At 39.9% G+C, this 26574-nt stretch overlaps 1 protein-coding gene across 4 annotated transcripts in view; it reads left to right on the top strand.

Moving 5' to 3' along the window:
- Window positions 1-26574, top strand: part of GSPT1 (G1 to S phase transition 1) — a 63922-nt gene that overhangs the window by 4124 nt on the left and 33224 nt on the right. For 2 of the 4 annotated variants that reach the window (XM_029576396.1, XM_029576394.1), the window contains exons 2-3: window positions 16730-16777; window positions 18760-18801. In XM_029576396.1, coding sequence (XP_029432256.1) covers window positions 18780-18801 — 22 coding nt within the window. In that variant the 5' untranslated portion in view covers window positions 16730-16777; window positions 18760-18779. The remainder of the gene's footprint in view (window positions 1-16729; window positions 16778-18759; window positions 18802-26574) is intronic. The other 2 variants (XM_029576397.1, XM_029576395.1) reach the window with 1 other exon arrangement.

Genomic DNA, 26574 nt, shown 5'->3' with positions numbered 1-26574 from the left:
GGGGAAACAAAAAGTAAATTGGGTCCTAAGTTTGTACCTGAAGCAATGGTGGGTGCAGGGCCGGTGCAAGGGGATTCGGCACCCTAGGCATCTTCAGCCTTGTGCCGTCGCCCCCCCCTCCTGTCATGCTGCCACCAGCCCTTCCCAGGTCGCAGCCCCGACTCTAGGGGCAGGGACCACATGCCGCCACTCCCCCAACCTCCCCCTCCAAAAGAAAACCTCACAAAACACCTGGTCCAGCGGGGAGCCTGGGAGTGATCTGCTGCTCCCGGGTCATCGGCTGCCACTAACCAAAATGGCACCAGTGGCCTTCAGCCCCTACCATGTGACAGGGGCTACCGGTGCCATTGGTTGGTCCCTGTCACATGGTAGGAGCTAAAGGCCACTAGCGCCATTTTGGTTAGTGGCAGCTGAGGCCCCGGGAGCGGCAGATCGCTCCTGGGCCTTCCACTGGACCACCAGGGGGGCGTCGGGAGGATGGCATGACCGGGGGGGGGGGGGAGGGGGGGGGAGCAGGGTGAGGCGGGGGCTGGGCAGAATTTTGAAGGGGCACTTTTTGCCCTTTCAAAATTCTGTTGCCTGAAGTGGCTGCGAGCGGCGGTGCCACCTAAGTCTTGGCGCCCTAGGCACAGGCCTAGCTCAGCTAGTGGTTCCTCCGACCCTAGGTGGGTGAAGTGATTTTTTTCCCAAAGTCATGTGTGTAAGTAGACCTGGTTTTGTTTACAGGAAGTATCATAAATTAATTTCCCTTCCATTTTAAGATGACAAATGCACAGTTTTAACAGAAAACCTGATTCATAGACCTAGCATATAAACATTCTCTATTGAGAACCACTTTGTGAGAAATCACCTTCCCTGATTAATAATATTACGGATACCATATAGAAGTAGGAAAGGAAATGGGGAATTAGTTTTGAAGTTCTGACATTGAGACTTGCTGCTCGGGCAAAGGTGGTTTTTTGGGGGGTTTTCTTTTTTGTCATTTATATATTTATATCATATGGTGTAAGACCTGCTTTAGATAGAAAAATCTCTCAAGTCTAATGTTCTTCCAGATTAAGATGAAAAGTAGTTTTGAGTAGAGGTCATTTAAAATTTGCACTTTGTTTCAAGTAGTTACATTTGATTTGTTAGTCTTTGGTTTGGACACCAGAAAAGTTTAGTTTGTGACACTTAAAAATTTAAAGTTTGAAGTTGATTTTTTTTTTTTTTTTACCATTAACCTTGAATAGAAGGATCTAACACAAGGGTTGTAAATTACATAAACCTAATAGGGATAGGGTTCCCAGTTTTGACATCGTTCACAGGATGTGCTTGCTACTGGAGAATCTTCCATTTTTATCGATTAGTCTTCTGTGAAATAATTAGGACTTAAGAACATTGGTATACTTAAGTGTTTGAAGGGAAGTAGGATAAAGAATAATAGGGTTTTTAAATTAATCATTGTTTAATGGTAGTCAACAAAAGTTGTTTTAACACTGAATGGATATGAATAAGCCAAAACAATTGTGCTCGGGAGTTTGCATATAAATAGTATATTATGCAACATTGTCCTGCTGCCATATCAGAGTTAACATTTAAATAATATTTAGTGAGGTTTGACATTACTACATTTAAGTAGCTATAATAATATGGTTTTCAAAATTAAGTTGGAAAATATTTTCCTGTATGATTGAGTCGTACTGTTCAAATTACAGTTTAGAAGTGTAGCTTTCAATGCAAACATCCTGCAGATTTTCAACATTTTGGCTGTGGAATTCTATATTGTGTGCCAGAATTTACCCTTAAACTGCCACAGAAAATGAGGGGCCTTGATTATAGGCTGTAAGTAAACTTCATAGCAATTCTAAGAAATCCAAACAAAGCATGCTAGCCAAAGTGCTTGCTAATAGAGATGAGAAATTGGTGCCTGATTACCAAACTTGATGGTACAAGAACACTAGCTTTGTAAATCGTAAAAGAATAACTCATGTTGACTTTCTACTTCATTTTTAAAAAACTTTAGGAAAAGTTGAGTACGAGCTGTGTCATAATTTCATGTTAGTACACAATGATTTTGCATGCATATACTAATTCTGTTCATAGAAAGTTGTAATTTGTGCAAAATTAAGCATTTTAGACATATCTTAATTTATTATGAGAAATGTTTTCTATATAACTCTGAGACTTTATTAGTTCTCTTAGTGTATTTCTTATGTAAATACATATTTCTATATTTCACATCCAGTGGATAATGCAGCTGGTACCGATAACACTTATGTGTCTTCAACTAAAAATTGATAAATGCACTCAGATGTCTTTTCTGCCAGATTATGGACATCAATATAATATCATTAGAAACATAATTCTGAAACAAAGATCCTGGGAGAAACAGTGCCCATTTTTAGTTTTCTTAAACAGAAAAATTGAGTCATAATCACATGTAAAATATGTGCATTTAATGAGAAGAGTGACATATATCTTATGGAGTTGCTGTTGATTGTTTTTGGGGATTTGAACTCTGCTGCAGCTTTCGTTAAGGTTCGTTTTTTGTTTTTTTTTAACTCTCTAACACTTTGGCTTACAAAAAAAGAAAAAATTAAAAGTATGTACTGGACGATATACAGTGACTACAACACCTAACCAAGAAATATAAATGAGTATAGCTGTTGTACAGAGCAGCAACAAATTTGACATCTAGTAGTGTCTAATGCTAATTCTAAAGCTGTGCAGGTTATTGTATATTAATCCAGACTCTCATAGTTCAGCTAGCAGCCCCATATTTGATTGTACTTAAAAAAAAAAAAAAAATGTTGTTAGCAAGGTCTCAGAGAAGTCTCTCTATATCTGCCACATCTCTAACCTGAACAACTCCGAAACACCGCCGTGTCGGAGAAAGAACTTCGGGACTGCACATACAATTCCCAGTGTTGTGGACTGAGAAGTGCAAGCATTAGTGTTTTCACAATATACAGTGCCTGCCTCCTTGATATAGCCCCGTAAGGAGAATATCTAGTATCTACACAGCCTGTGATTAGACAAACCCAGCGTTATTTAGGCTTTATCATACAAGCCATCAAGCACCTTGTGGCAATTTATGACGGCTGTTAGATATCTGTTATGAAGAGTTCTCATACATAGCTGAATTCATATGTTTATGGTTTTCTCCTATTATTTCAGCTGTTTTTGGGTCATTTATAGTGCTACATCTCTAACCTGTGCATGCTGGTAGTTCAGGTACGGATTAAACTTCCAGAACTTTGCTATGGTAAACTCACAGTGAGGATCAATTGATCCACAAAAGGGCGGTGCTTATTGGGTACCAAGGTCCTCATCACACACCCAGTAGGCCCAACTCTGGTTGTACATGAGATGGGAGTTCTGTGGAGATGGTGAAGATCCAGAAAGATAATAGCAGTATAATAAGATTGAACTGATCAGGCTTGTGGAAATAGCCAAGACTGTAAGAATGCTAAAGGTTACCAGTGGGAAATGCCCACAATACCTCCTCCTGTGTAATTGGTTGTTTCTGTTCTCCTTGGGCCAGTCAGTTCAGGGCCCAGATGAGGCAAGTAAGAGGATGAGAGAAAGTGGCAGTCTCTGAGCTCTCTGTAAGGATTCTCATTAAGAGGATACTGTGGCCTGCAGGCTTTGAAAAATGTAGTTCTGCTGCTGATCAGATGTACTGTTATTAAAATAACCCTCTGAGTAAGAGAATGTTTCCTTCTTAAAAAAAAAAAAAAAGAAGAATTCTTTATGAACATTCCAAATACTGGGACGGTGGGTTTTACAAGGCAGAGTTTGTTCCTTTTTGTGTTAATTTTCTTTTTTTAACAGTACTTTTCCTCTGTGATTTTGAAAAATGTGTGTGGGGTTGTTTTTTTTCAGCAGAAATTGTTTAAAGTATAGCTTTTCTAGTCTTCATGTTAAAACCTAGGCTTTTGCTATAATGTACGGCGACATGGCCTCTTGATATATAAATACCTAATGGTATTCAGTTTAATGACATTTAGAAAAGAGAAAGTTGCATGTTTTTTGGAAGGGTCTTATCTAGTTTCTCTTTCAGGCTGATACAGTAAAAATCGCGGGAGAGCGGGCGAGTGCAGGCCACTCTCCTGTGCACGCGATTCAGAAAAAAAAATTATCCAAATTAGGGCCTGCGGTAAAAAGAGGCGTTAGGGACACTAGCACGTCCCTAGCACCTCTTTTTTTTTGGCAAGAATGGCGGCTGTCAGTGAGATTGAGCGTCCGGTTTTCAAGCCACAGGTCGATTTTTAAATTTTTATTTTTTTTAAATTATTTTTAACTTTTGGGACCTCAGACTTAATATCGCCATGATATTAAGTCGGAGGGTGCACAGAAAAGCAGTTTTTACTGTTTTTCTATGCACTTTCCCGGTGCCGGCAGAACTTAACACCTACCTTTGGGTGGGTGCTAATTTCTGAAAGTAAAATATGCAGCTTGGCTGCACATTTTACTTAGTGAGTTGAGCGGGAATAACTAATAGGGCCATCAACAATCATTTATTTATTTATTTATTTTTAGTTTTTATATACCGAGGTTCCTGTATAATATACATATCACCCCGGTTTACAAGGAAATAAAACTTACGCCTCGCAGGACGATTTACATTGAAACAAATAACATTGAAACAGATCACAGGTAATGAGGAGGGGCATAACGGGGATTAGGGGAAGTTACATAGAATGACATGTAATAAGCATGTCCATTCTAATTGTGATAAAACTGCTCAGAAACCTATGTACAGAAACCTATGTATAGGGGGGGAATAATCCTTTGGAAGAATAAAGATATTGTATTCTTCCGACTCTTAGATAATACACGCTTGTTCCTTATATACATTTACTACACACAGATAATACACGCTTGTTCGTTATGTACATTTACTACACACAGATAATACATGTAAATAATAACATGCAAATAATCATTTGCATGTTGCAGGCGCTATTAGTTTCAGGGGGGTTGGATGCGCATTTTTGATGCGCTAAACGTGTCGAAAACGCGCGTCCAAACGCAGGATAACAGTGCGCTCTGGTGGAGCGCACTGAGATACTGCGGAAGTAATTTGAGAGGTCTTGAATATAGTAATAGCAGCAATGGATTCAAAACTGGAAAATAATTAATACCGCAGTAATTGCAATGAATGAGAAATTTTCACTTGGCAAAAGCTCTCTATTGAGTGTAATAATATCTTTTCTAGTGAGAAGTAAAGGTAAAAGGCTAAGTATGTAAAGCCACTTAGGAAAATGGTCATTTTATAAAGTGGAATCCAACCTCCCATAGATAAAGCTAAATGTGCCCATTTCTGCATGCTAACCTTAGTTTCATTTTGTAATTTAACAAGGTTAATAGTATGCAAGGAGGAAAGGTCAGCCAGAATCCAAATACCAAGATATTTTAACTGATGTTTTCCCCATTTTAAGGGGAAATGGCCTACCCAATCTTGCGCCCCCCAGTTACCTATGGTCATAACTTCAGATTTATCCAAGTTTTAATTTCGACTCGGCTATGGACCCATAGAGAGAGATTGCCTGTAATAATGGGGAGAGATGTCGTTTGGGTTAGCAATATGACAAAGTAAATCATCGGCAAAGGCTGTGACTTTGAAAGCTTGATTTCTTATGGTAATCCCAGGAACATTCTCATCCAATAATATGGTACGCATAAGAGGATCTAAAGATAATACAAAATGGAGGGGAGAAAGCAGGCACCCTTGTGTACCCCTGTGCAATGTAAATGCTTCCGAGAGATCTCCGTTTACCAGTATTCTCGCTCAAGGACTTCCATATAAAATATCGATGTAATCTAGGAAGCATCCTCTAAATCCATATTTCTCCAAGGCTGCAAACAAGTACCTCCAATTGACCCTGTCAAACGCCTTTTCCACATTGAAGCTAATTAGCAGAGAATTCAACTTGGATTGCATGGGGTGGTTTATGGAAGCAAGTACTTTGCGCACATTAGGTACAGCATATCTCCCCTTACAAAGCCCACCTGTCTGGGAGAAAGCAAAGAAGGGCGAAACCTAGATAATCTATCTGCCAACAATTTTGCAAATGATTTGCCTATATCAGTGGACCTCAACCCTGTCCCGGGGGCCCACCAGCCAGCTGGGCTTTCAGGATATGCACAATGAATATGCATCCCATAATATGCAAATGTTCTCTCATGCAATGGCAGGGCCCTACCTGGTTTTGGTAAAATAATGTTTGCTGGTTGGTCTCCACAGGCAATTCACCATGTAGTAATAAAGTATCATAGATGTTCCCCAGAGAAAGACAAATGTGATCTAGTAATATCTTATAGAATTTGCTAGGCAGTCCATCTGGGCCAGGGGCTTTACATAGTGGTGACTGCTTAATAAGAGAATAAAGCTCTGTGAACATAAAAAGAACATTAAGGACTGTTAAATGTTCTGTTCTCAGAACAGGAGTTTCAATCTTATGTAAATAGGACTCTAGTATACCAGTATCTACCTCTTCAGCAGCATAAAGGTGCTGATAATAGTCAACAAATTTTCACTATCTCCTTAGAGGTCCTTACAAGATGACCAGAAGACCCCCTCACTTCTACTATGTAGGATTTTCCCCACCAGGTCCAAACAAACCAAGCAAACATGTGACCAGTTTTATTATCATGGAGGAAAAATTATATTTATAGTACAGACCTTTTTGGGAGTGCTGATGTATCAAAGAATTTAAGGCGACTTGTGTATTCAGAAACTTTGTGTTGGGGAGGGGTCATGGATCAAGTTCAATTTATTGGAACGTTATTTGTTTTTCAACCAAGTTATCTCTCTAGCTCTCATCCGCTTTTGGCGGATCACATAAGATATGATAGCCCTCCCTTTAATACAGCTTTCGCTGTGTCCCAATATAGTAAAGGGGCATCAGAATGAAAACTATTGAGTTTAGGTCCTTTTTATAATATAGAAATATGTTGTCACAGTATCTTTATAATCAATCAACCGTGGAAGCATATATGGGTGGATAGCATGTAACTTAATTTATGCAAATTTGGCTTCTTTTTATTTAATATGAGACAATGTGTATTCTGTGTTTGTTTATGCTGGAGAAGCTTGTATTTTGGGTAACCCGTGTTTTGGGGGGAGGGGATGAATGTGGTTACTGTTCATGCGATGCTATAATCCATGGGCAAGAGCCTGTTTTGTGCTTTGAAATACCAATAAAACATTAATAACAAAAAAAAGAATGAAAACTATTGAATTCAGCATACTCTTTCCATTGTTCCTGAAGATAGGAATGGAAAATCTTGTCATTACATAGATAATGGAGAAATTTCCAACTACCCCTGGACATAGAATCAGAGAACCCCTCCAAAAGGACCCATACGAGCCCATGATCCGATATTTCTATCGGCCCTATGTCGGCACCAAGCACCCGTGAAAGAGAAATGTCAGAAAGTAATATATAATCCAATCTGGACTTTGCATCATGGGCCCTTGAATAGTTTGTAAAGTCAATTTCAGAGGGATGGAGACATCTCCAAATGTCTAAAAGTCAAAGATGCTCACACACATATGGTATGCCTCTCCTCTTATCACAACTCTTCGAGACTTTTGCAGGAGACCTATCTAGCAGTGAATCAGACATTAAAGTCGCCTCCTAGGAAAATAGGAATATGAGAATAGGGCATTCGAATGTTCACTATCTGAGCAAAAAAAAAGAGTGAGAGTAAATTAAATATTGGATGCATATACACTTCCCAAAAGAATGTGATGCCCGTATAATTTCCCTTCCACAAAAATAAAGCGACCCGCCATGTCCGGAATAACTGTAAGCATCTGAAAATGCAAAGATTTGTGTAGGAGGATTGCTCCACCCACCTTATGTGTATTAGTGGATGCCTAATAAACTTGACCAACCCATTGTTTCTGCAGTTTAGTGGATATCGGTTAAATGGGTTTCTTGCAAGAGATCGATATCGGCATGGAATCTACTCACAGCTTATAATAGTTTGAACTGTTTCACCGTATTCCCTTTGCCACAGACATGCCAAGATAAACACTTTTTTTTTGCCATAAGTCAAAAGGGTGAGTGATAAAGGAAGACATTGTTACAAAGAAATCCAGGGAAAGAGAACCCCCAGCCTAGGTCACCTCTGTGGCACAAAGGTAGTTTTTGAGTGTAGAGGTGCTAGACTATGACCTCAAGGAGTTGGTTTTTTTTTTTTTTTTTTTTTTATAGCGTTATAAATTGGTGGCATCTGTGGCCTTGAGAGTTTCAGTTTGAATGCGTAAATAGGCTGCTCTCCTTCCCCAAGAGGGCTTATATTGCCAGAATTATTGGCTCAGGAACCTGTCTTGTGGTTGGAGGGGTCTTTCATAATCTGTATTTGGGAATGTGGGTTGTTGTCTTTTTTCTTTTCTTTTTTTTGGAAAGAAGCATTTTTACGTAATCTCACAATTTGTTCATAAGTAAGTTTTTGCCTAATAGACATTCTTGGTGAATATGTCTGTATTACACACCAAACCTGCTATCAGAAATAAGTTTTTAAAGTATTTGGGATACCTCTTTATCTGTAACAGCTAGAATGTGAAGTGTGGGGGAGGGGACTAGGAGGAAATGCTTGTTCAGAAAGGGAGGTCTGTACTGCTTTCTGCTCTCTGTGCAGCTGTGTTGCATTTTGTTGAGTTGATAGATAAAATTTTGATAAAACACAAATTCCCTCATGTCCTGTTACCCTCCAGTAATGCTTAGCTTTGATCACTCGGTGAGCCACTTAGCAATGCGACAAGTCTGTAAGCACATACCCGTATGTTTTCTTTTATAACCTTAAAATTGAAGCATTCACTTTATTTGGTTTTGTGAAGTTTTAAATATTGATCTACACAAGCCTCTGGCTGCGTATCATTGCATTATCCCCTGTTTGAAATTGCCATAGAAACAGTCATAATTTCAGCTCTTTAATTAGAAGGGAATTTACAGTAAAGGTCTTGTAAGTCAGTTGATGTAAACTGGTATAAAGACGACTTTTTTTTTTTTTTTTTAAATAAGCATAGTAACTTTCAGTACTTCTCGGAGATACTGGGTCCTATTGGACCATTTTTAGGGATGAGCCGCATCGAAATGTTCTAGATTTGTTTTTTCTTTTCATATATAGTCTACATCCTTTCTGAAATACCTTTATATAAGACACTTCAAGGAGTTCATGCCATCTTTGTTCCAGTTGCATTGACTCTCTTTTTTTTTTGTCTCTGAATTCCGTTTTGTTAGTTTAGCTATGTGAAAAATGCTTTGATTTTCTTAGAGATGAAATATACATTTGGTACTATTTTCCTTTTGCATGCTTCTGACTCATGTGATCCTTTCTCAGCCACCCTCTGCTGTGTTAGCCAGTCAAGCACTGTTCCCTTATTTGAGCAGTGAGCCTCAAACCTTATAAACACTATTGACCCACATCTTTTTATTCTTACTCTAGGTCTTTTCCCTTCTGACTTCATTTCCTTTCGATGAAACTTTCATCTTTCTTTCATTTTGTCTATATCAGCCCCTTCAGCTTTTTCCTAACTTCTTCATTCCCAGCTGTGCCACTTTGGATGCATGGGGTGACTCAATCCAGCATCCTTATCTCTAGATACAGCCATCTTTTTCTTTCTCATGCTCCAGTCATCTGTCCCTTAGACTAGTACTGGTTTTATCCAGTGCACCTTTCAGTTTAACTCGTCATAGGTAATGCCACACTCCCACTTCTCTCCACTTTAGCTCTCCCCTCTTGATCATTGCTTTCATCTCTCCAGCACGGCATCTGCTTGTATTTACTGTTGCTCTTAAGTATCTAAACTCCTTGACAATGCAGTTTCTTCTGTCCAGTTCTCATGCTTTCCATCTCATTGCTGAATTTTGCCACCATGTGCTGTCCTTGTTCTGCTGATCTTTAAGCTCCTTCCATGCATTATATTTGTCTTTTTTATTTATTTATTTTTTGCTGTTCTTTGCAAGTCATCAAAACCTGCATGCACCATAGGGCTCCTTCTGGACATGTTTCATCAGTGCATCCAATACTAATATGAAGCGGAGAGGATTCAAGGCTGACCTTTGCCTTAGTCCCACTTCAACTGGAAAGCCTGCTGTTTTGCAAGCATTTTTCACCCTTATCTTGCTATCCTGGTTCATCTTTCACCAGCTATATGTAAATCTCTACTAAACCCTTTTTCTCATGCACTACCAAAATTCTCGGGAAGCCTTGTCACAGTCCTTTAGCATTGACAAAGACTGTACAGGTCCTTCTTTTTTAGTATTCATTTCAAAAAAATAGAAACTGCCTTTAATGAAAAGTTTCTGGATTGCATGGTACTATCGATCTGCTCTTCAATGAGGTGGTACTTTGCTTTTATAATCACTGCTGCAGGTTAAGCTTTGGAGGGAGAAGAGAAGAATGGATGGAAAATTTTAAAGTTTATCATCCCTGAAGACAAACTATGGCCTGTAGTGGTTGTTTGATCCCCCACCCATGGTGGTGAGAGCATTTCACTTCAACTGGAATCGATATCATCGGGTCTGATGGTGATGTCTGTTAGACCTCTTGAGAGTGGGAGTTGATGTATTACCTTCTTGAAAGCTCCTCAGACCCTTGCCTCATTTCCTCACTGCCCCCCCCCCCCCCCACCCTAGACCAGGGTCCTCAGTGTGGGGCCAAAATGTTTGCCCACTCTTCATTTGGAGTATCTTGACACCTTAGACCTGATTTGACAAAGTGCAGTGTTAGATTTATCAAGTATAATACATTCTTTACTGCTAATGTATGATCATGAAAGACATGGCAGAGTGGTTAGTAGGAAAAGTTTTTTTGCAGGTATGTTGAAGGAGTAGACAAAATGAGAAGTGATTTAAGAGTGGTTGATTGCTTGACAGCTCAGTTTCAGTACAAAAAAGTGCAGGGTCATGCATTTGGGGTTCAAATATACAAGGGTGCATTTTATGATGGGGTGAGAAACTGTTGTCCAGGAAGCAGGGAAAAGATCTTGGACTGATCATATCTGATGAATTCAAGATAGGAAACAAGTGCGACAAAGTGATGACTAAAGGAATTCTAGGGGAGAGGCATAACAAATAGAAAAGTGATAATGCCACTATAGAGGTTGTTGGTGAGGTTTTACCTGAGGTAATGTCCAGTTTTGAGGCTGTTTCTCCAAAAGGATATGCACAGAGGGTGGCGGCCCAAAAGAGGGCTACCAAAATGGTGCCAGGTCTGTGCCCCAAGTCCTATGGCATGGCACTTTAGGGACCCGAATGAGAGGAGAGTCAGGAGGTATAATAGTCATTCAGCTACCTCAAATATATAAATAATGAACAAAAGGAGGTTTGAGAGATCTGCTCACCTGGGTCAAGGGATTATGTCTGCAGAAGAGGTGGAGGCAGCTGCATATTTGGCCACAATCAGGGCCCTAGAGGACAAAGAAAGATAGCTGTAAGATGAGGGAGGAGTGAGAGGGCTGGGGAGGAGAAAGTGAGGGAGAATCAGATTGCATAGGAGGTGTGGTGTACCTGTTAGGGACAAAATGACCTTACATATTCTGCTGCCCCTGCTTCCCCCCCCCTCCCCCCCCCCCCCCAATTGGAGGTGGGTTGGAATACATGGAAAGTGCATTTTAACCTTGAATAAGTTCTGGAGGACCTTTTCAAACCTTGCACCTTTTTTGGTGGAAAGGAAGGTCTAAAATAAGAGTTTCAACCAATAAGGGTGGTTTCAACGGGATAGAATCAGGAGTAACATCAAAAACTATTTTGTTGCTAAAAGAGCAAGTAATGCATTGAGTGGCCTTGCAGAGGAGATGGAAGCAAAAGCAGTAATAGAATTGTAGAAAGCATGAGCTAAGCTCAAAGAATGTGGATATCCTGACTGGCTGTGGAGTCTCCAGGAAGCCCCAAACTGGAGTCTTTGGCATGCAATAGATTGGGCCTTCTCGACCATCCTGTTCTGTTTCCATATAGTTATCCAAACTTTACTTGTATTGTAAACATACAAATTGTTTAAAAGCAAAACTTGACTAATGCTTTGCTTGTGGTCAGCATTTTATAGATGAAGTGTTACACACAGAACCTTCAAATTTTCATGTTTAAGAATGAAATGCAGTAAAACTATATTGGGAAAACATTAAGGGTGATACAAAATAATCAGTGTAAACTATTTGTAGTTATATTTTATTTAAACAAAATACTTATGACTTTGACTAATACAAATTCATGGTTTAAATAGACAAAGTGAAAAATGCAATATTCAACTACAGCTTGGAGGCAATACCAGTAATGTTTGACCAAAAATGACATATTTAGCTTGCCATTTGGTATATTGAAGGGTATTCTAAGGAACAAAATTAGTTCAATGTTTTTTTTTTCCTTAGCTGTTTATATTTAAGATTACAAGTCACAAACATCTCTAAATATATTTTTAGAAAAAAATAACTTAGCTCTTAAAGAATTCTTAAGGCCTACATGCAGTGTAAACATTATTTAATCTTCAGTTTAACAAATAGTTTGAGATATCAGGGAACCAATGTGTAAAGACCAGCAGTTATGAATTTAATCTCATTACTATCCCTATGAAATTACAGCTACAATACCAGTGGATTAAAGTGGCAGCATATTAACATTTTTGTTATTTTAGGAGTTAATGCATGGATGCAAGTGAAGGGAATGAGGTCATGTCTGAAATTAATTACAGTTATATATGTTTAAATAGTTTGATTCATGAATGAGTTTAATTTAGTCTTACTGTTCTAAAGAAAGCTTGGAACCTTATCTTAGGTTTGGTGTGAATATAGCAATTTTATAAACTTGTTCAGCTATATTACTGTCAAAAATGATAGTGACATAATAATAGCTGCAAGCCTTTCCCTTGGAGATATTGTGGAAGGGTGAAATGTGTGAGCTAGGATCTTTAAGTCCATGAATTTCTTCATGATCTGTGTGCCGTAAAGAGTGAAATGGTAGAGAAACACAGGTGAGGGTAGAAGGAGAACAGCAGGTGTTCTCTATGAAATTAGACTGACTGTGGTCTAAGTCAGCGGTTATCAACTCAGACCTTGGGACATACTAAGCTAGTCAGGTTTTCAAGATATCCATAATATATGCATGGGAGGTTTGCATGCACCATCTCCTTTGTATGCAAATCTATCTCTTGCATATTATAGGTATCCTAAAAATATAAGTGGTTAAATGTCATTCATGAGGGGTTCTCAACTCAGTCCTGGTCTGGGTCACATTAGTGCCTCATGGATCTGATGATTTAGTACAATATACTTCTGCTCAGCCAAAATGTTCAGTTACTTGTAGATGTTACTACGCACTGATTGTACTTGTTATTAGTTTGTCATTGAGGGAGCCTAACTCTAGATATAGAAATTTATAAGAGCAATAATTTTACTTTAATTTATAGTATGTTTTGCTGTAGTATGTTCTTGTAGGGGAGGGCGATTTCAAATCAAATCTTAGAACAGTTGCCCCATTCTTATTGTGATTGTTATTGGCCCCTAGCTGGATGCTAAAACCGTTTTCCATTCTATTAAGTGCAGAAATGATGATGGAAGGAAAATAAGGAATAGTTTGACCTGTATATAATGCTACAGGGACAGTGAAAACTTGTAAGGACACAAAGAACAAAACCAGAAGTTTGTAATAGTTACTAGAATCCCAAGGTGCCATTACCTAGAGTTTTTTTTCTTACCGAAATGGTACAAAACTCAAATTAATTTCTTCATGATGGTCCCCGTAGACCATAATACAACCAACCATTGACACTGTTCTACAATTGTCAGGCCATTAGGAGCACTGCTGTATTTGAATTGCAGTGTTTATTTGCTTATCTCCATGTGCTCCTCTTCTCCAGTTCCCTTCTTTTCCTGCTGTGGGCATAGTATAGTAATTTGGGAGGAAATTCTCTGTTAAATAAAAGACCAGAAACAACCAATTAAAAAGGGTGTCTTGACTTGTGATTTATTATGTCATCTGAACCCTTTCATGAACTGAAAGTATTTTAATGGTTGGGCATCTAGAGAAGTGCATTGGACCATACTATAGTTCCTATGCTGATGTTGAATAATTCCATCAGATTGCTTAACAGTGGCTCCCCTACAACATCGGCCCAGGAATGAACTCTTTTCTGTATTTTAAAGTGTCTTGGAGGGAGATGTTTTCTTTAACCTATTAAATGAGCAGATAATGCCAGAAAATTATAGAGCCAGGCCCACCCAAGCAAGCCGAATGTTTAGGTGTATGTTTTTAAAAGTATGCACATAACTCCGTATCCTGCATACTTTTCTCTGTGGACAAACAGGATAGTAATCGGTCACATAAATGGGTGACATTATCAGAGATGGAAATGAACTGTCAGAGATTTTCCGAAAGGGTTCCTGTGCAGTTGCTGCCACCCAAGTTTCCTTAGTCTTTTTCTTCTGGTCTGGTGAAAGGATGCAGTTTTGCACTTTCACCTCCAGGCTGCTCAATCATCATCATTTTCTTGACTTTATCATTTTACATTCTTTACGGTTTTTTTTCATTCTCACTTTGTTTTTTGCCAGCTCCAAAAAGGTTTTCAACTTAATATCCACCCTTTTTGCAATGACAGACAAAAAAAAGAAAAGGATTTCAAGAGGTGACCTAAATGTAACTACAAAATATCTAATTTTCATGACTGCCTACACTATTTGGAGCCAACACATGTTATCTGTGCCCATATGTCACCCAGGGCTTTATGATTTAGAAGTTTGATATTTAAAGAGCATTTAATTTTTCCTCAAACTGGCTACAACCACAGAATGGTCATTAGACCACTGGATAGTCAAAGAACTTTTTCAACCTTGAAGATGCAAATCTCTTGGCAGCCCCCCACAAGGTTCCTATCTGCTGTTCTAAAAGACTAGAAAGGCCCAGTCTAGCAAGTGATGCCTTTTCAATCCCATGGAATTGAGAGCTTCTGCATGTTACCCTTGATTTCCTCTCACAGCTAAGACGATTGAAAAACTAAGGAGAGAGAAGGGCCTAATGATTTTGATAGCTCCTTTTTTGGCTATGTCTAATTTTGGTTTCTGCGTCTTCAGTTACCTAGCTGTTCAACAGCCTTTATGGTTGGACATATTCACAACTCTGATCGCTCAGTACAATGGGAATCTCCTTCATCCAAATCTTCAGTCTTTGAATATCCAGGCCATCAAATTCAAAGTCGGATAATCTCTTCTATACAGTTACCTGTAGAAGTAAATGAGATTATCTAGTGTTCAAAAAAAAAATGCTCCATAACTTCAAATGGAAAAGTTTTTGAAAGACCTAAATCATCTTGTCATGCAGCTAGAGATCCTCCAACTCCATGGAATCTAAATATAATTCTTGCTCCACTCATGAAATCATCTTTTGAGCCTCTATCCATAGCAGAACTAAAATTCCTCTCTTGAAAAGCTTTTCTGATAGCTGTAGCTTCTGCCTACAGAGAGAGTAAGCGACTTAGAAGGCTCTCGTTGCATACTCTCTATATACTAGACTAGTTTTAAAACTCATCAGAAATTTCTACCAAAAATGCTGTTTAAATTTCACTTGAATCAGTCCATTGTACTACTAATATTTATTTCCAAGACCACACACCAATAAAGGCAAACAGGATTTTCATACCTTGAACTGCAGGAGAGTTTATTGTACTATTTAGAAAGAAGAAAGTCCTACAGGAAATCATCTCAACTATCCATCTCCTTTAACTCAGTCAAACAAGGGTTTTTGCTTACAAAACAAACTTTTCACATGGATTTCTCCTTAAATAAGTAAGCAAAGCAGTTGGGACAAAACCTTCAAAGTAAAGTAAAAGCACAGCAGCTCAGGTCCAAGGCAGTATCCTTAGCACATCTTTGCTGCTCTTGTATACAAGAAGTCTCTGTCCTCAACATCACTGCTCATTACAGCATAGACAATGCTCCACGTCAAGATAATTTTGGCCAAGCAGTTCTTAAAAGCTCAAATCTACCGCCAACCTCTAATAAAATACAGGTTGTATGTTCCACTGTTGATATAAAAAACATACATATTAACATGCAATCCTAAACTTGGGCGTGGCAGATTACTGTCCTATATGTCCATGGAGAAAGCAAAGTTGTTGCTTTGTAACAGGTATTCTTCATAGGACAAAATCAGCCACACAGTCCCCTTTCCTCCTCCTTTGTAGAGTTGAAGGTTTGCTTGCTATAAAGACTGAGGAGACTTGCATGGCAGCAGCTGCACAGGATGCCCCCACACATGCTCAGAAAGACCTTGACCTTTCTGAGCTCTGGGAGCAATTTTCCATCTTAGTGCTTGGGATGACATTGCCCATGTGTGCGGCTGATTTTTGTCCTGTCTATAGAGAATACTTATTTCATATAAGCAGCTTTGCTTTATGTGCACTGAGGAGAGCTGTTCTGGAGGGACGGAGTTTATTGCACATATGGTTTATTTTAAACGGTATGTATGTAAGTTAACTGACGCAAGATAAGCCTTCTCTATTGAGTGGCATTCTTGTGTGGGTGAGTTTGTGCAAACACCAGGGCACTTGTGCATGAATTTTCAAAACAAACATTATGCATATTTAGTCTGCTTGTAAAAAATTATACACGGACTTTACCCATACTCAAGCAGTTATAAATTATTCTCCCTTTGTTTAGAAAATTAGCTCCCTCACTAGAGGGCAACCTGGTGATATCCAAAGGGCTAATCATCTGTTTTAATATGCATCTTTGTGTTTTCAGATGCTCCTGTTGAATCTTCACAAGAAGATAAGCCAGTATCTTGCGAAGGTAATGCATTTTTGTTCTGTGAATTTTGTTCATAATATTGAAGTTCTGAAAACCTAATTGATTTATAATGGTTACATCTACCTTATAAATGGGCTCTGACAGACGGCCCGCAAATGCGCAGTAGAGAGCAGCTCTACCGCGCATGCACGGGCGAGCAGGTCGGTCAGAGCAGAGCGTGCCCGAAAAATAAAAATGGTGCTGGGGGGAGCGGGAGGAGCTGTAGCGGCGTGAGGAAGGGAGGGACCCCCCCCCCCCCCCCCCCCCCGGAGATCTTCCATCTGCCGGTTGTGGATGAGCTGAAAGGGGAGGGGATTGGGAGGGGGGAGGGAGTGGGAAGGAAATGGACCGAAATTTTTTTTTTTAAATGTAGCCCGTTGTTACGGGCTTAACAGCTAGTATATATATAAATTTAAAAGCATAATTATTGCAGTAAATACCATCTACCAAAAAATGTTAAAAACCACATACCAATCATACATTAATCTCAATCATACACAAACCAAGAACAGACAATACATTTATTTATTTAACATTTTTATAGACCGACATTCATCAGGGACATCACATCGGTTTCCAGAGAACAAATAATGCAGCGTAACAGAGCTTTACAATGAACAAAATTTCAACTGGGCGGGGGGGGGGAGAAAGGGGAAAAATATAACAAGCAAACAGCAGGTTGGGGAAAGATATATGAAAAACGAGCAGTAGCGATCATATAAATCAGATACAACAGGGGTCAGAAGAATGGAAAGGGAAAAGAAGGGTGAGAGAGGCCAAAGAAGGGGGAGGTAGTTATGGAGAGAAATGTATCAAAGATGTGTTAAGGCTATAACGGGGCAAACTATAATAGGCAAAACGTGAGTTGGGGAAAGGATGAAGAGCGAGCAGGAACGATCGTATAAATCGGATATATGATAGTTTACAGGTGCTGGATATATAATCTGATACATAAATGCTTATAACAGATACAGTATAAATATCACAGCTTATCTATAAAGTGCATATAACAATTTAAATATCACAACTTGTATTTAAAGTGCACACATTAAATCCAATTCAACTGACGATGCAAAAGGTTGTCACATCAAAGAATGTTATATATCAGTTTATAAGGTTTATTAAGATTGTGACTTATTCATTGCTCGTATTAATTCAAATCTCACCAAGAGAAGGCCTCTGGTTAGCCAGTTAATGGGCTTCATCAGGGGAACGCGACTTTCTCAGCAGCAGCAATAAACGAGTATCCAACCGAGCTTTGCAAAACTCCTCATGGATTTATCTGTGCAATATTATTCGCCAGGTGATTGGGATAAATCAGTTTCACTTTACACCATCATCTCAAGGAGTAGTAGTAGGAGTAGTAGTATTAAAAAATGTTTTCAGTGCCTCATGTTCACAAAAAAATGGTGAATCGTTCTTTAAAGCATATGCTGCCAGTTTTCCCTTTTAGTTTTACTTCTAAATTAAACATTTAAAACTAAAATTAAAACTTCCCCATTTCTGGGAAAACAGGAGTGGGGGGGAATTGTGACTGGTTAAACTTGTCTCTGCGAGGCCTGGGCAAATATAGGAAAACACAGAGCACCTTTTGGGTCTCATTCCCCCATTAACCGCTATAGGAACCAAATCCAACCCAGAGGTCACTTCCCCGAGGTAGCCCTTCATCTTGATTTGGTTTTTAGATTTTTGTAAGTTACAATAAAAGTGTGTGAAACACTTGAAACAACATTAATTTGAAAATTTATGGGTATTCTAATTTTTTTTCCAGATTTATAGAAATTGGGAGTTCTCTTTTTGAGAATTTTTCAGTACCAGTTATTACATACTATATAAATTATTATTTTTGAACAATAAATTGCATAGTACTTATATTTATAAGCATGATTTTTGTCTATAATCCCCAACAATATCTCTTTAGTGGTATGTTGTATTACTGGCTTCATGTTTACTGATTGTACATGGCCTGTTATCTTCTTATCCAGGTTTAAATGCCGCTATTAGCATGGATGTTTCAGAACCCGTTGGTAAGAAAATTCTGTATCTATATTTTCTCTCTATGTATATATAACTGGTTCATGGTTTCTGAAAAGTTTCTTGGCAGACTTTCTTTTAATATTGAAGGGAAAGTTCATAGGGCTCAACATCTCAGCATTTCTGTTTAATCTTCCTATGCTTCACCATTCTCAGAACCTTTGAAGTTTTTCTTGCTGTTTTTAACTTTTGCTTTCCCTTTTACAAATGGTAATGGAAGCCTCGATGGAGAGTGTGATACTTGACCTGGTGCTCACAAATGGGGATAATATCTCAAATGTCCGAGTAGGTGCCCACTTGAGCACTAGTGATCATCAGATGGAATGGTTTGATATTGCAAACAGGATACAGAGAAGACATACAAAGACCAGAGTGTTGAATTTCACAAATACAGACTTTGTCAAAATGGGGAATGTTCCTAGAGGAAGAACTGGAAGACTAGGAGAAAATGGGTGAGGTGGAACAATCAAAAAGGAGCTATTGCAAAGGCAACAAATCTTTGTTAGAAAAGTAAACAAAACTAAGAGGAAAAAGATCTGGTTCTCAAAGGAAGGGGCTGAAAAAATACAGGCAAAAAGAACAGCGTTCAAGAAGTATAAAGGATCCCAAAAAGAGGAACATAGGGAAGAATACCTGGTGAAACTGAGGAAGATAGAGAAATCGGGAAAGCAAAAGGTCAAGCAGAAGAAAGGATTGCCAAAGAGGTTAAACAAGGTGACAAACATTTTTCAGATACATCAGAAAGAGAAGGAAGGACCGCAATGGTAGAGTGAAATTGAAAGGTGACAAGGAACAGTGTGTAGAGAGATGAATAAATGTCAGAAATATTAAACAAATACTTCAGTTCAGTCTTCACTAAAGACCCTGGAGAAGAATGGTTGCTGATAGACAAGATCATAAATGGGGATGGGATAGACGAAACTGTTTATGGAACAAAATGTATTTGAAGAGCTAGGCAAAATGAAAGTGGACAAGGCTGTGGGGCCAGATGAGGTACATCCCAAGACACAGAGTTGTGCTGGCGGGTCCACTGAAGGATCTGTTCAGTAGATCCCTGGAAATGGGCATGATGCTTGGGGATTGGAGAAGAGCAGTGGTGGTCCTGCTTCATAAGAGTGGTAGCAGAGAGGAGGCTGGAAACTACAGGTTGGTTAGCCTCACATCGGTGGTTGGAAAATTAATGGAGATGCTGCCGAAGAAAAGGATAGGGAACTATCTACAATCTGGTGGGTTGCTGGACTCTAGGCAGCGTGGCTTCACCAAGGGAAGGTCCTGTCAGACAAATCTGATTTTTTTTTTTTTTTGATTGGGTGACTAGAGATTTGGATCAAGGAAGAGCAGACAATATGATCTACTAGGATTTCAGCAAAGCTTTTGATACAGTCCCATATAGGAGGCTTGTGAAAAAAATGAGAAGTTTGAGAGTGAATGCCAAGGTGGTTGGCATGGATTATAAACTGGTTGACCATTAAGAGACAGCATGTAATGGTAAATGGCATATACTCTGAAGAGAGAGCCATGTTAAGCGGAATGCCACAGGGATTGGTGTTGGGACTGGTTCTGTTAATCATTGTGAGCAACATTGCGGAAGGAATAGAAGGTAAAGTATGTCTATCTGCAGATGATACTAAGATCTGCAACAGAATGGACACACCAGAAAGAGCAGAGAGAATGAAAAGTGATTTAAGAAAGCTTGAAGAGTGGTCGAAGATTTGGCAGCTGTGTTTCCATGCCAAGAAATGCATTCTCATGCATCTGGGATGCAGTAATCCAAAAGAGCTGTATGTGATGGGGGGTGAAAGACTGATGTGCACGGGCCAAGAGAGGGATCTTGGGGTGATAGTGTCTGGGGATCTGAAGATGGTGAAGCAGTGTGACAAGGCAATAGCTAAGGCCAGAATGCTGGGCTGCATAGCAAGAGGAATAACCAGTAAGAAAAAGGATGTGATGCTCTTGTACAGGTCCTTGGTGAGGCCTCACCTAGAGTATTGTGTTCAGTTCTGGAGCCTATATCTCAAAAAGAATAGAGACAAGATGGAGGTGGTCCAGAGAAGGGCGACAAAAATGGTATGGGGTCTCTATTGGAAGACCTATGAGGAGAGGCTGAAGGTTCTGAATATGTATACCCTGGAGGAGAGGAGATGCAGGGGAGATATTCAGACCTTCAAATACCTAAAAGGTTTCAATGATGTATGGACTTCGAACCTTTTCCTTTGGAAAGAAGACAATAGAACTAGTGGCTACAAAATGAAACTCCAGTGGGCACAACTCAGAACCAATGTCGGGAAATATTTCTTCACGGAGAGGGTGGTGGAGGCTTGGAATGCCCTTCCGGAGGAGGTGGTGAAGAAGAGAATTAGTCAAAGAATTCAAAGGGGCATGGGATAAACACTGTGGATCTCTAAATACTAGAGGACGGAAATGAGATCATGCGGGGGTGGTGCTTGCTGGTACGGTGGTTACTACCTTTAGCAGAAGCATGGAGATTAATACCCTTAACCATAATGCTTTGCTTTTAATGCAACTACATCGCTCCTCACTTAGATGGCAGGGGGAAAAGAGGAATTGGATTCGGAAGACAACTGAGGGTCTCGACTTCCATGGTCTAGGATACTGATACACAGACATAAAGGAAAAAGCACAGGACTGCTTCTAAGCCAAGTCCTTCGTGTGCATGGGGGTAACTTGCGGGTGTGCTGGTTACTACCCTTAACCAATAAGCCTTGATATTTCTAATGCAACTTCAATATTAGAGATGTGCATTCGTTTTTGCCGAATTAGACAATTTCAACGAAATTTGGCATGGTTCGGGGGCACCGAAACCTGAAAAGAATTTTTCCAAACTTTTGGAAAAATTTGTATTTCGGGTTAGTGTGCACTAACCCAAAAATTGAGGGCCCACGAAAAAAAACAACCCCAAGCCACAGGAAAAATGAAGTTTTCCGCGCTTCCCCAAAACAAAGCTACAAAACAATGCACATATCTATTTAATATTGCTCTCTGCTTCGGTGGTAGAGGAAAAGGGGAATTGGATTTAAACAGCAACCAACCTCTGACTTTTATGGTCTGGGGAATTGATGCTCTGTCAGGTTACCCCCATGAGTATCTATTACTACCCTTAACAGAAGGCATGGATCACTACCCTTAACCAGTAAGCCTTGATGCTTTTGATGCAATTACATCATCACTCTCTGCTTCTAAGGAGGGGGTGGGAGGTAAAAGAAATTTGGATTCAGAGACCATCAACACGAGCCATGACTTTTTTTTTTTTCACAGTCTGGGGTACTGATGCTTTGACACTAAGGAAAAAAAACACAGGACTGCTTCTGCAGCCAAGTCCATATGCAGAGTATGTTAAGCAGCACTGACTGATACATAGGGGTAACCTGCATGGCAGATGATACCATAGGAAGCTTGCTGGGCAGACTGGATGGACCATTGGTCCTTTTCTGCCATCATTTCTATGTTTCTGTCTTATTTCCAGGTTTCACTGAGAGCAAAGTCCATAAAGAAAAAGCAAGTTTTGATGTAGATCCTGTTTGAACTAAGTTTAAAAAAAAAAAAGAAGCCTCCTGTATTGGAAAATCTTTCTCTCATTAATTCAGGGTGACTGTGTGTATGAACCTTTAATTATTGTTTTATATCATGCCACTCCTGAAATGTCAAGTAGTTGGAATGTTTAAAAGATGAAAAACTTTGGGGTTTATTGGGAACCATAGCTAAAGTATAGCAACATTATGTATCTGTTTTCTGCCAAAAATCTGGTATAGAAATACTTATTTTGACCAATGTGTGAGGTTTTGGTTTGTTTTTTTTTTTTTGTAACCTGCTCCTTGAGGAGTCTCCTGATCTCTATGAGTCAGTTCTGTGATGTCATTAGCAGACAGGCTGCCTTGAAAGCTGGTATCCATTTCAGAACTGAGCTGAGATATTGACTTCAGCATTAGGACACACAAACCTTCAGAACTGTAAATGCATTTACTTCTTGTTTTTCCATCTTAATCCACACCAATTTTTCAGGTTATGTTGTAGGGGCTTAATCCACTATTCCATGAATACATACACAGTTATCACCCTTCTATTATTTTTTTTGTTTTGCATATGATTCACACCAAATTTTCAGGACATGTTAGGGGGTCTACAAGGATAATGGGGAAGGGTGGTGGGGGAGAGGGGGGTATCTATGTATTAATGAATGTGTAACACACAGGATTTTCATTGGACTTGCATCCCATTTTCTGGAGCTGTTGGAAGCCAAGCGGCATCTGACATGGTTTTTAATTTTTTTTTTTTTATTGTGTCTATGTAAAAGTGCCCATTCTGGAAAGTAGACTCCATTAGTTCTGTGTGGCATTTCAGTTTTATTTATAGAACTTGTACACACTCATGGAGAGAGAATTCTTAAATGAAAAAAATCAAGCACAATTACAACTACCGCACTAACGGGCCGATACAGTAAAGTCCGCGGGAGTGCGCGCCGGGAGAGCGAACGCCCACTCTCCCGGCGCGCACGCAGGCCACTCTCCTGTGTGCGCGTTTCTGTATTTAAATGAGGCCCGGCGGTAAAAACAGGCAGAAGGAGGCGCTAGGGACACTAGCGCGTCCCTAGCGCCTCCGTTTGGACCGGAGCAGCGGCTGTCAGCGGGTTTGACAGCCAATGCTCAATTTTGCCGGCGTCGTTCTCAAGCCAGCTGATAGCCACGGGCTCGGAAACCGGACGCTGGCAAAATTGAGCATCTGGTTTTCGACCTGACAGCTGCGGGCTGACTTCAAATGTATTTATTTTTTTTACTTTTTTTACTTTTTTTACCCTTTGGGACCTCCGACTTAAAATCACCATGATATTAAGTCAGAGGGTGCACAGAAAAGCAGTTTTTACTGCTTTTCTGTGCACTTTCCTGGTGCCCGAAGAAATTCTAATTTCTGAAAGCAAAATGTGCGGCTTGGCTGCACATTTTGTTTTCTGAATCGCACGGGAATACCTAATAGGGCCATCGACATGCATTTGCAAGTTGCGGGCGCTATTAGGTTCGTGGGATTGGACGTGCGTTTTCGGCCCCTTACTGAATAAGGGGTAACGCTAGCACGTCAAACGCGCATCCAATGGCAGGTTAACAGTGCGCTCCGTTGGAGTGCACTGTATTGTATTGGCCCGTATGTAATTAATTTTATTTGATTAGTGTACAATTCAGTACTTATAATAGGAGATTTAAGCCAAAATAGTCTAAGGAATAGTATTTCTCTGACAAGCAGCATGAATTACCCGTAATGCATGGGTAATATCTAGCACTGACATGGACACAGCCTTCAGAGCTCAGAGAGAACTTACTGAGCATTTGCGAGAGTTCTTTTCTTCGGTGTTTACTGAAGAGGATGTTGGGGAGATACCATTACTGGAGAAGGTTTTCATGGGTAATGATTCAGATGGACTGAAGCAAATCACGGTGAACCTAGAAGATGTGGTAGACCTGATTGACAAACTGAAGAGTAGTAAATCACCTGGACCGGGTGGTATACACCCCAGAGTTCTGAAGGAACTAAAAAATGAAATTTCAGACCTATTAGTAAAAATTTGTAACCTATCATTAAAATCATCCATTGTACCTGAAAACTGGAGGGATATCTAATGTAACCCCCATATTTAAAAAGGGCTCCAGGGGCGATCCGGGAAACTACAGACCGGTTAGCCTGACTTCAGTGCCAGGAAAAATAGTGGAAAGTATTCTAAATATCAAAATCACAGAACATATAGAAAGACATGGTTTAATGGAACAAAGTCAGCATGGCTTTACCCAAGGCAAGTCTTGCCTCACAAATCTGCTTCACTTTTTTGAAGGAGTTAATAAACATGGATAAAGGTGAACCTTTAGATGTAGTGTACTTGGATTTTCAGAAGGCATTTGACAAAGTTCCTCATAAGAGGCTTCTAGGAAAAGTAAAAAGTCATGGGATAGGTGGCGATGTCCTTTCGTGGATTACAGACTGGCTAAAAGACAGGAAACAGAGTAGGATTAAATGGACAATTTTCGCAGTGGAAGGGTGTGGGCAGTGGAGTGCCTCAGGGATCTGTATTGGGACCCTTTTCAATATATTTATAAATAATCTGGAAAGAAATACGACAAGTGAGGTAATCAAATTTGCAGATGATACAAAATTGTTCAGAGTAGTTAAATCACAAGCAGATTGTGATAAATTGCAGGAAGACCTTGAGGCTGGAAAATTGGGCATCAAAATGGCAGATGAAATTTAATGTGGATAAGTGCAAGGTGATGCATTTAGGGAAAAATAACCCATGCTATAGTTACACAATGTTAGGCTCCATATTAGGTGCTACTACCCAAGAAAGAGATCTAGGCGTCATAGTGGATAACACATTGAAATCGTCGGTTCAGTGTGCTGCGGCAGTCAAAAAAACAAACAAAATGTTGGGAATTATTAGAAAGGGAATGGTGAATAAAATGGAAAATGTCATAATGCCTCTGTATCGCTCCATGGTGAGACCGCACCTTGAATACTGTGTACAATTCTGGTCGCCGCATCTCAAAAAAGATATAATTGCGATGGAGAAGGTACAGAGAAGGGCGACCAAAATGATAAAGGGAATGGAACAGCTCCCCTATGAGGAAAGACTAAAGAGGTTAGGACTTTTCAGCTTGGAGAAGAGACGGCTGAGGGGGGATATGATAGAGGTGTTTAAAATCATGAGAGGTCTAGAACGGGTAGATGTGAATCAGTTTTTTACTCTTTCGGATAATAGAAAGACTAGGGGGCACTCCATGAAGTTAGCATGGGGCACATTTAAAACTAATTGGAGAAAGTTCTTTTTTACTGAACGCACAATTAAACTCTGGACATTGTTGCCTGAAGATGTGGTTAGTGCAGTTAGTATAGCTGTGTTTAAAAAAAGGATTGGATAAGTTCTTGGAGGAGAAGTCCATTACCTGCTATTAATTAAGTTGACTTAGATAATAACCACCGCTATTACTAGCAACGGTAACATGGAATTGACTTAGTTTTTGGGTACCTGCCAGGTTCTTATGGCCTGGATTGGCCACTGTTGGAAACAGGATGCTGGGCTTGATGGACCCTTGGTCTGACCCAGTATGGCATGTTCTTATGTTCCCTAAACATGCATGTTGCCCTGTAAGCCAAGTGGATGTGTCCTAGTCTCGCAGAAATTTTTTGATTGTTCTGGTCTTTGTGGGCCTGATCTGCTATTATTGCTGCCTAGGCCTGGATCATAACTCTTTCAACTGTACAGCTGTGACTTGATATCTTGTAGAGCGCAGATGGAGGCCCTGAGGAAAGCGCTTCTGAGTAAGAATCTGAAGCCCTGGTGTGAGTCTGAGCAGCAGAAGTGTTCCTTATCCAGGAACAAGGCATCATCAGAAATTAAGGAAAGGTTTTTCTTCCCCTACCCGCAACCCCAATCCTGCAAGCTTGGGACGGTTCCTTACCTCATGGAGTCAATTCCCAGATCTGTCGCAAGTGAGGAGTTGAAAGTGGCATGGATACCTATGGCATGGTGGAAGAGGCAACAAGATGAGCACCCTAAACAGCATGCGAGATCGTGCTTGGTGCCAAAGAAAAGATCAGCCTATCTGTGCAGGGCTTCACTGGAGCAAGCCCCTCACTGACACTAAGGTAGCAGATACCCTCATGGACACAAGTGCTACCATACTTCATGGTGCGGAAGATATGCCATAGCTCCAAGTCATCTATTTTTCCAGAACCAGTCAGGGTGCTTTCCATATCATTGACATGGA

Source organism: Rhinatrema bivittatum, chromosome 14 (genome assembly GCF_901001135.1).
Source record: "Rhinatrema bivittatum chromosome 14, aRhiBiv1.1, whole genome shotgun sequence".
Taxonomy (NCBI): Eukaryota; Metazoa; Chordata; class Amphibia; order Gymnophiona; family Rhinatrematidae; genus Rhinatrema; species Rhinatrema bivittatum.
Note: the sequence above shows the minus strand (reverse complement) of the source record. Positions and strands in the feature narration are given on the sequence as shown.